Here is a 9,975-nt window from a genome sequence, read left to right as displayed (position 1 = left end):
CTTTGGTTGCTTTATGTACGGTGTTATTCATTGCGTGCTCCACCGACTCTAAAACCTTATCCCAACTTATGTCTTTTTCTGAATCTATCATTTTCGCTATCATTGGACCTAGACTTTTATTAATAATTTCCACCTGTCCATTTGCTTGGGGTGAATTCGTTGCAACCTTTACGTGTTGCACATTATTATTTTCTAAAAACTCCTCGAACTCTTTAGACGTAAAACACGTCCCTCTATCTGACACTATAATTTTCGGCCTGCTGTATGATCTGAAGTAATCTTTTAGCGCTACAATTGCTTCCTTTGATGCAGTAGTTTTCGCTGGGTATAAGCGGACAAACTTTGTGAACGCGTCTACTATCGCTAATATATGTCTGTACTTTGTATTTTTACTATTAATCGGTCCGTAGTGGTCAATATGTACCATTTCAAACGGCTTGTTTCCCTTTGGAATCATATGTAGGAACCCTTCTTTCTTTCCACTTTTATTCGAGAAAGCTATGCATTTTAAACAGTTTTGAATATGAGTTGTCGCCTTGATCCTCATCTTCGGAAACCAATAACTCTTCATTATAGTCTCTACCACTTTATCCACACCCATATGACCTAATTCGTCATGGTACTTATATAAAACATGTTCTTCCATAGACTCAGGTACATAGAAAAGTAAATCGTCGTTGTTTTTCTTGTAAACTATGCCATTTCTCATTTCGTAATAACTACTTTCTGTTTCTTCTAAACCTCTCTTTATTTTATTTATGCATTCATCCCTACTTTGGCATATGATTAAGTTTTCTTCAAACGTGTTTGTATGAATCACTAAAACATTGTTAGTTCTACTTAACGCATCCACATGTTGCATCCTTTTTCCCATCCTATGTTCAAGTTCGTAATCGTAGTTTTGTAGCTCTAGCGCCCACCTAGCAATTCTTGGATTCATGTCCTTTTTATTAAGCGTTAGGGTCAAGGAATTGCAATCAGTGACAATTTTAAACTTTATACCTTGCAAATATACTCTGAATCTCTTTAAAGCATAGACTATCGCTAGCGTTTCTAGTTCAAAACTGTGATACCTAGATTCTATGTCCGTCGTGCGCTTAGAAAAGTAGAACACAGGGTGTAACTTCCCATCCTTTTTCTTTTGCAATAAAATCGCCCCAAAGCCCAAAGCGCTTGCATCACAGTGCAACTCCGTTGCATCATTCGGGTCGTATATAGCCAATACTGGAGATTCTATCAATTTCTTTTTGAGAGTATTAAATGTTTCTACTTCTTTTTCACCGAATTTAAACTTTTGTTCTTTTTTTGTAAGGTCATAGAGAGGCTTAGCTATAGTTGAAAAATCTTTTATAAATCTGCGAAAGTATGAACACAATCCTAGGAAACTTTGGACTTCTTGTGTTTTAGTTGGAACCGAAAAATTTTCTATGGCTCTCAACCCTTTTTCGTCCGCTCGTATTCCTTCGCCCGTAACAACATATCCTAAATATGACACCTTCGTCTGTAAAAACTCACACTTGTCTAACCGTAGCTGTAGATTATTTTATACTAGTCTTAGGAAAACTTTCTCTAATATACTAAAATGTTGCTCTAAATTCTGTGTCGCAATCATAATGTCATCTAGGTATACTATAACCTCTCCACTTCGAATCATGTCTGCGAAAATTTTATTGATAAACTTTTGAAACGTTGCCGGAGCGTTTTTCAATCCGAAAGGCATCCTTAAGAACTCATATTGTCCTAATGGTGTCGTGAAAGAAGTATACTTTACTGACTCTTCACTTACATATACATGAAAAAAACCATTCTTAAGATCCAATTTAGTAAATATCATCTTGTTTGCTAATCTGTCCAATAAGTCGTCTATGAGCGGTATGGGATAATTATCCTTCGCTGTAACCTTATTAAGCTTCCTGTAATCAACACACATCCGTAACTCGCCCGTTTTTTTTTTTACCAGCACTATCGGTGAGACATACTCTGATTCGCTGGGTCGTATGTACCCTTTTGTCAAATACTCGTCAATAATTTTCTGTAGCTCCTGTTTCTCACTATACGACAACCTTCTAGGTGCACAACTGAATGGCTTATCACTTTCTAAAACCAACCGCAATTCTTTTCTTACTCTCGGTCTGTCCAGTCTTTCCGATTTGATATATATCCTATCAAACATTTCTTCAAAACGTATTCGATCTTTATATGCTACCTCTTCGCCTATCTTGTATTCTGCGCGACCTTTACTACATATATCAATTGCTAGTATCTGATTTACAGCCTCATTCAGTTCATTATCTTCACTAGTATTTTTGTTATAATTCGTAAATTCACATATGTTCTCATTCGTCACTGCTGTATCGTTTATACCCTCAGCCTCGCACATTTCATTAACTTCGTTAACATTGTCTTTAACGCCTACTTGCATTGTTAAATCCATATCCTCAACATCTATTTCAATATTTTCACTTTTCGGATTTTCATCAACATCTTTTACATTATTTACATATTCATGCGTACTTTTTTTTGTTTCATCTATATTGCTTCTATTCTCGGCTTTGTACATTTTCTGAACTTCGGTAACATTATCTGCATCACCTGATTGTACTGTTCTATCCAAAAATTCAACATTTCCAATTTTTAGTTTTGCATCACATGCATTTATAAAGTTTCTTCCTAGTAGCACCGAATAATCAATAGACTCATTAGGAACCACTAAAAGTTCAATTAAAATGTTTTTATTCAAAACTTTCACGTAACATTTGATCTTTCCATTTATATTCAAAAAAGACTTATTTAATCCATAGTAGCAACTTTTAATTTTTTGTAACTGTACCCTTGCTGGTACCAAAACTTCTTTAATTAGACTTATAGGGCTCCCGGAGTCAACTAAGCATTCTACAAACATATCAGTATTAGGTTGTGCTATAATATTTAAATTTAAATAACTTACAAAAGAATTTTCCGTCGACTGCTTCTTATACTGCTTACAATTTGTTGCATAATGGCCCTGTTCTCCGCAGGCATAACATGATCCGGCCTCACGTTTTGGCTTACGGCAGTCCTTGGCGTAATGACCTGAACAATTGCAATTATAACATCGCAACCTTTCCTTCGTTCGTGACTCTGCAGTTGACTGTTTTGGTAACTCGATCATACGGAACGCTTTAACCACTTCGCTTGCCGTCGAAAAATTTTGCATTTTAGCTTGTGTGCGCAACTGTTTGTCTGGAATTCCTTCTACTAAGTAATCAGCTAACTCACCATCGCTAAGATTCAGTCCGCTACTTAGAACACACTTTTCGTTGAAGTAATTAGCGAAACTTTCTTCATGCGACCATTCGCGCCTTTCAAATTTGCGCCGCTTCTGGAACTTGTTCTCATATGACGCGAACACAATCTTCATCTCACTCAGCAACTTGTCAATATTTTCTGGAAAACTTGTCTTCGCATTATACCAGGCTAAGGCTGCTCCCCTTAGCTTCAAATGAACAATGAGACCCATTATGGCATCGTCCAACTTAAACATTTCACGGTAGTGGAGTAATTGTTTTTGCCAAACATCAAAGTCATCGCCACCATCGTACTTAGGAATAACTTCCTTCAACATTTCAAAATTGTTGGTCGCACCTTTGCTAACGCTTGTAGTTGCCGGCGTCACTTGCTTTTCTAAAAGTTGTTCTTTCAATTTCAGTACCTCTACTTCTTTTTGCAAAAGTTCAATCCTTAGTTTGTCAATTTTTTCATTGTTGTCGCGCACCAACGAGGAGTATTTCGTTTGATCGTGATTTTGTTCCTTTTGGCCGACTGCACTCTTACGATTTACGAATGTACCACCACGTACACAAGCTACGCCATTTTGTATATACACTGCTTCGTCGCCATTTTCATTGTTGCCGGTCTCCGTTGTAACACCTTTGTCTCTGCCTTGTACCATTCCATCGTCGTTGTCCGTCTCCTTTGTCGCACCTTTGTCTCTACCTTGAGTACTTTCAGCATCGTTGCCCACAACATTTTCAATTCCTTTGTCTCCACGTTGTCTTTGATTTTCATAACTTTCCGCTCCATAGTAATCCTCGATTTGTGGACACAGCCCTCGTGCTTCTGCCGACAGCGCGTTAAGTCGTGCGGCCAGCGAGGCCTTAGCGCCGCTTGCACTAAGTCCAACAACCGAGCACCATTCCTTTAATTGCATTAGAGAATACTTCTCCGCACTTATTGTTTCCTCAGTCATTTTTAAATTAAAAGAAGTTTTATGGCTCAACGCCCACTTCTGATGAAATATCAATAGGCTTTCTCAATAAAATTAAACACCAATGGTTTTAGTCGACTTTCCTCGACGGTGACTTTCTGTATAATGACGCTTGCTTTTATTTCAAAATGGATCCTCATGATACAAAGTTATCGATAAATGCATAATAGCTTAAGGTCTAGTTACACGATGCTTAAGGTCTAGTTACTTGATATGGTATAACGCAGTATATTACAAGGTATTTACAATATAATTACATGTGTGCACGTCCTACATGAGGCTATTTAAAAATTGAAATTAAGTACATTATGAGAAAGTCAAATTTCGTGGATTTTCGCAACAATGTTCTCGATTTTCGGAAACAAGGCGTTAAAATACAAAAAAAGTAAGAGCAGCGTTGTTTTCGGCTATGCCGAAGGCTTCACACCTTTCATGAACATCTGAAAATTTTACTTTAACAGATTACTGCATTTGAAAAAATTTATATATTCACACATATATAAAAAATCATATCTAAACAATCAGAGGTATGGAAGATATACATACCTTATATAGCACCAATCCAAGTGATTTTAACTGCTGTGTGATCGGTATGTAAACCAGTAACACAATTTAATGGGTTTAGCATCCTTCATAAAGGAGATATATCGCACAAACTGGTATCTGAACAATCAGTGGTATAAGAGATAAAACTTATACAGCATAGATTTTGGCGATTTTCTCAGTAGACTTTGTATTATTATTTATAAAATAGCTGAAGAAATTCTTCGGCTTTAGCTGTCCACATAAAGAAGTTTACAATAAAACCCCATATCTAAACAATCAGTTGTATGGAGGCTATAAATAGGTTATAGTGACCCGATCTTTGTTAATTTTACTGTAAATTTTCTGTTTATAATGAGTGAAAATAGTGCGAAATTTCATGTTTCTAGCTGCATAGATGGAGAAGTTATAACAAAAAATCGCATATCTGAACAATCAGTTGTATGGGAGATATATGTTGTAATGACCCGATCCTTGTTATTTTGACTGCAAATATTCTGTTAATAATGAGTGAAAACGGTGCGAATTTTCTTGTTCCTATCTGCATAAATGGAGTAGTTATGGCAAAAAATCTCATATCTGAACAATCAGTTGTATGGAGGCTATAGGTTACAGCGATCCGATCTTCGCCATTTTCACTGAAATTACTCTGCTGATATTGAGTGACAACAGTGAAAAACTTCATGTTCCTAGCTACTTAAATGGAGGAGTTATAATAAAAACCTTATATCTGAACACTCAGTTGTATAGGAGCTATATGTTATAGTGGTCCGATTCTTCCGGTTCCAACAAATGATTTATACAATATAAAAATGCACCCACCTACCGAATTCCATCCGGATATCTCGAAAACTGGGAGACTAGATTGCATACAAACTGACGGACAGACAGACGGACATGGCTTAATCAACTCAGCTCGACGTTCTAATCATTTAAGTATACATTTTAATGGGTCTATCTCCTCTTATTCTGGTACTTACAAACATCGGACCAAAGTGGTAATACCATTTCATGCTCTACCAGTAATGAGCGGGAAGTGTGGTTTCACTGATCGCGCAAGTCGGTTTGTTGAAGAGTGCTCTCTCACAGCAGGTGTGAGGGTCGAGCGCCGAATCCATTGGCCGTCTGTTTTGATTGCAGCTTTTCGACGTTGAACATTCCTTGCATTGCTGGGGGCCCTTTTTTGNATTTCTTAGGCAAAAATGCTTGAAATTAACCAAATATCCATAATCGCGATGTGCTCTTAATGCAAAAACCTTGACCCGCCCTAATTTACATATCTGTGTTCGTATGGAAAAGTAGCTTATGTCGAAAGGCCGGCTTTAGTATAATGCGGCATTCCCTTTATTCTTTAAACGACAAGGAATTTTAGGATGAGACTTAACAAGAATATTGACTTGCTAGTATCGGAACTATTTCTTGCACGTTTATTTGCCGAAAGTTGTTCAAGGCTCAGCGCCGGTGAGTCATTCGCAATCGTATGCTGCGAATGCCGATTTATGCTAAAGCCAGCCTTTCGACATAAGCTACTTTTCCATAAGAACACAGATATATCACATTTATGTACATTACATAAAATTTCATTTCGTTTTATACTAAAACACGGTATTTTTTACTCAATGCATAAGAACTTATACATATGCTAGGTATGTAAGAACATTCGACCGGTTCAAAAAAAAATTGTTTTCATCTTTTCATCATATTAGTAGAGAAATGAGTTGCACTACATGCCCACAGAAATTTTTTCAAATACTTTCCCAATATCTTGAATATCAGATTAGCGAATCGTATTTGAACGTTAAAACTTTTTGATATAATTCTATTATCGTCTTAAAACCCAAATATGTATAATTGGCAGCTATTTCGAACTAATACAAAAAATCCCCAGGTTTCAAGGGGTAGTTTTTAGCCAGGAACTCAAATATGTTAATATTTTTTCCTACCAAGCAATGTAAATTAATAGTAAATAGAATCTGCAACAAAAATTTACAAAATCATGAATATCAATTTTTAAATTGTCCAACTATCCTCAAAAATTTTCCAATATTCTCAATACTATATCCATCTTATTCCATTTTCGGACCTTGTTAATGCTGTCAACGGAATTTCGTTGTATTTTTTTAAATCCGAGTTATTACCGATCTTTCCCAATAGCAGCACACACACAGACATAGTTTGTCTCTTCCCTGCAGCAAAATTTAGACAGTCTGGCAAAGCGCTAGTTCCTACCTACAAATTTCAGAACTGTCTCTGAACTAGGGATGTTGCGAATGTGGAATTTTAGACATCCGCGGATGCGAATGCGGATGCGGATGTTTAAATGCTAACATCCGCGGATGCGGATGCGAATGCGGATGTCATGTATTTTTAAGAAATAATCTAGGTGGGTAAATTAGATGATTTAGGTAAATCAAAAAGGAAAGGTTAATAATTTTTAATAATCTGCCTTATCCTGAGTTTTGCCCGAAAAAAATTCACCCGAAAATTTGTATTCCTCCCATAGTAAATCTTCCTTATCCTGAAAAATATAATATATATGGCTCATTCCACGGTGACGGGTGTGACATTTCAACTCACATTTTAAGGGTTAATTCTTAAACTGTAATACAAAATTCTTTAAAACGAGTATTTTGTAAAAGGTTTCCGAGATATACACAATGCCTGGAATAAAAATTCCAAAAACAATTTAATCCGAACGAGTTATCTGAATTTTAAACACTGGGACGGGTGTGACGAGTACGCAAACCAAATTAACTACTCCTTACTTGCAACAGAGTTTTTCTGCTAATTATGTCTTCTGCTTATGGTTTTAAATAGTTCGTTGTATAGTTAAATAAACATTCTCAACATTTACGCCAAAGTTGCTTGCCGCTATTGGAAATTATAGATTATATGTTCCGAATTCAACTGTGACGGGTGTGACTTGACTTTGTGACGGGTGTGACAAGTTGAGCATGAATACATAAATACACATTATTAGACAACTATGCTAACTTTATTTCTCAAAAAGTCGGATTTTACGAACACATACAAGATTCTGCCACCTAAAGACGGGATAATCCTTGATCGGACTCTTCTTCTCCATTGTATGTCTTAGTAATTGTAAAGTACCTTATTTTTAAATAGTATGAGGCTATTACCTGTCAAACCGAGGCCGTTACCTGAAAAAACCGTTTCAGATACTTTTTTTGCCCTGACAAGCGAAGTAATGATATCTTTTTATCCGTGACAGCATAGCTTAAGTTTTCCCATCGCTCGAGCAACATATCTTTATGATTAGCTTTATCATCGCTGATCACAAACAGATATATGACACATTTCAGAATAGCTGATAAGTAACGGTAGCAGTCCCTGGCCGAATTTATTGAAGTTTATCAAACTTTAAATTGTGGCGGGTGTGACATGTGATGGGCGTGACCAACATAATCGGTTCTTTTTTCGAAACTAAAAGCATATAAATACTTAAAAGGAATTCACAAATATTTCCCTGTGTCATAGCGTTACTTTCGTCAGCTTTTTTACACTGTCCAAGATGTGTTTTCCTTGTGACGGGCGTGATATTAAAATATGCTTTGCTTCAATATATAATAAAATATTTAGCACTTGCCCGAAAAATTTGAAAATTACGCCGTTACAATGCTAACGAATTTGTCTCTCCACTGACGGTTTAAACAATGCAAAAAAGGTAATAGACTACGAAAATCAGTCTTGTAAATTTTGAAAAAAATTAACCTCTCATATGGGTTTGTAAATGGTACAACCTAAAGTAAAAAAGATCTGATTTTGAGATAAATTTCAGAATTTTGGCTTTCAGTCTTGAAAGTTAGATTTATTTACTCTTACTTACTGGAAATAATACAGTCATATTCTTTAGTTTATTTTCGTTTCATTCGGTATCGATTACCGTGGAATGAGCCATATACTAAATATGTACATGAAAACCGAAAGTGAAAAGTGAACCGGTTCTGGGAAAATTAAACTCATGATAAGACTGAATGTTTTTTTAGTACTTGAATTTTGTACTTAATAAAAACTTTTTGAAGGGTCGTAAATCAAACCTGCGCCACTATATAACTACTCGCTCGAGGCGATAAACTTGAAAAACTTGAAACTTGACAAAATTGTAAATTCTTTTCGATTGACACTGCACCAGTTGAGAGGACTTTCAGTTATATTTATTTATTTTTATTGCAATGCAGTTATTACTTTTTGAGAATTTTATCGGGGCTGCAAGTGTCGAATGTATCCTCCTGACTTTCATCTTTACAATCTAGCATCATGGCACAATCGTTGTTTAAACACCGTTTTTTTCGAAAGAATTCTTCATTCTCATTATTTTGGTTGTCTCGGAATTTGTCACGTCATCAGCGTTTTTCAATTTATTTTTTGTAACTCATTTTTTATGCTTTCTTCTGTGACTGGTTAGATATACGTCTGTGCACTTGCACAATGTTCCAGGGACCGAAAATAACAGTTATTTTTTTCTGAGTTAAATTTGGCCTAACATTTTTTACTCCGAAATAAACGTCCTATCCGGATAATAAAGAAACCGCTTATCCAAATTAAACAAATTTGGTACCATATGAAAGAGGACTGAAATAGCTTTTAAACGGAAATAACGAATGAAGGTTACCACCTCTATTTATATTTTTTCATAACTCAATACTAAAGAAGTTCATGTAAATACATACCTGACCCAATGTTTGTTCTATGGTAAGTAATTAACATTTATGATTGAAATACAAACAGACATTCACATTTATATATATAGATTTTTCAATGTGTGTCTTTCCTCTTTTAGACATTTCAGTTTTAAAGTTTTAAAGTTTTAAAGTCTTCTTTCATTGGATACCAAACTTGTTTAATTTGGATAAGCGGCAGAGCTGTGTAAGTGTGAAATCATTTTCAATTTTAAATCAACAATTTTTTTCTATCCAGTTTTCATTACTTATTCTTCGCTTACGATTGAGGTTTAAAATTTTTGAATTTTCCATTCTCTCAAAGCAGTTATGAATTCACACATCAACATATTCATAGCAAGATTGAAAAAACCAATGCCCAATCAAAAAAAGGTTTAACACTGAATGAGTATTGAAAAGGCTGCAATCTTTTATGTGTGTGCATTCTTTAACTCAGTACCAATCATTAGTTCAAAGACACCCTGGTAAATAACTTTTTGATAAAAA

At 35.5% G+C, this 9,975-nt stretch overlaps 2 protein-coding genes across 2 annotated transcripts; both read right to left on the bottom strand.

Annotated features, from left to right (window-relative positions):
* Positions 1–1,722: 1,722 nt before the first annotated feature.
* On the bottom strand, positions 1,723–2,560 carry LOC108367464 (uncharacterized). Its single transcript, XM_017622078.1, has 2 exons — positions 1,787–2,560; positions 1,723–1,740 (listed from the first exon to the last, which is right to left on the bottom strand). Exons 1-2 carry the CDS (start codon positions 2,558–2,560, stop codon positions 1,723–1,725), a joined length of 792 nt encoding a protein of 263 aa, XP_017477567.1.
* Positions 2,561–2,804: 244 nt separating this feature from the next.
* On the bottom strand, positions 2,805–4,504 carry LOC108367463 (uncharacterized). The gene is made up of 2 exons (XM_017622077.1): positions 2,948–4,504; positions 2,805–2,892 (listed from the first exon to the last, which is right to left on the bottom strand). Exons 1-2 carry the CDS (start codon positions 4,226–4,228, stop codon positions 2,884–2,886), a joined length of 1,290 nt encoding a protein of 429 aa, XP_017477566.1. The 5' UTR covers positions 4,229–4,504; the 3' UTR covers positions 2,805–2,883.
* Between the last annotated feature and the right edge of the window lie 5,471 nt (positions 4,505–9,975).

Source organism: Rhagoletis zephyria, unplaced genomic scaffold, assembly GCF_001687245.7.
Source record: "Rhagoletis zephyria isolate East Lansing unplaced genomic scaffold, Rhagoletis_zephyria_1.1 Rzeph_scaffold_02695, whole genome shotgun sequence".
In the NCBI taxonomy this organism is placed as follows: Eukaryota; Metazoa; Arthropoda; class Insecta; order Diptera; family Tephritidae; genus Rhagoletis; species Rhagoletis zephyria.
Note: the sequence above shows the minus strand (reverse complement) of the source record. Positions and strands in the feature narration are given on the sequence as shown.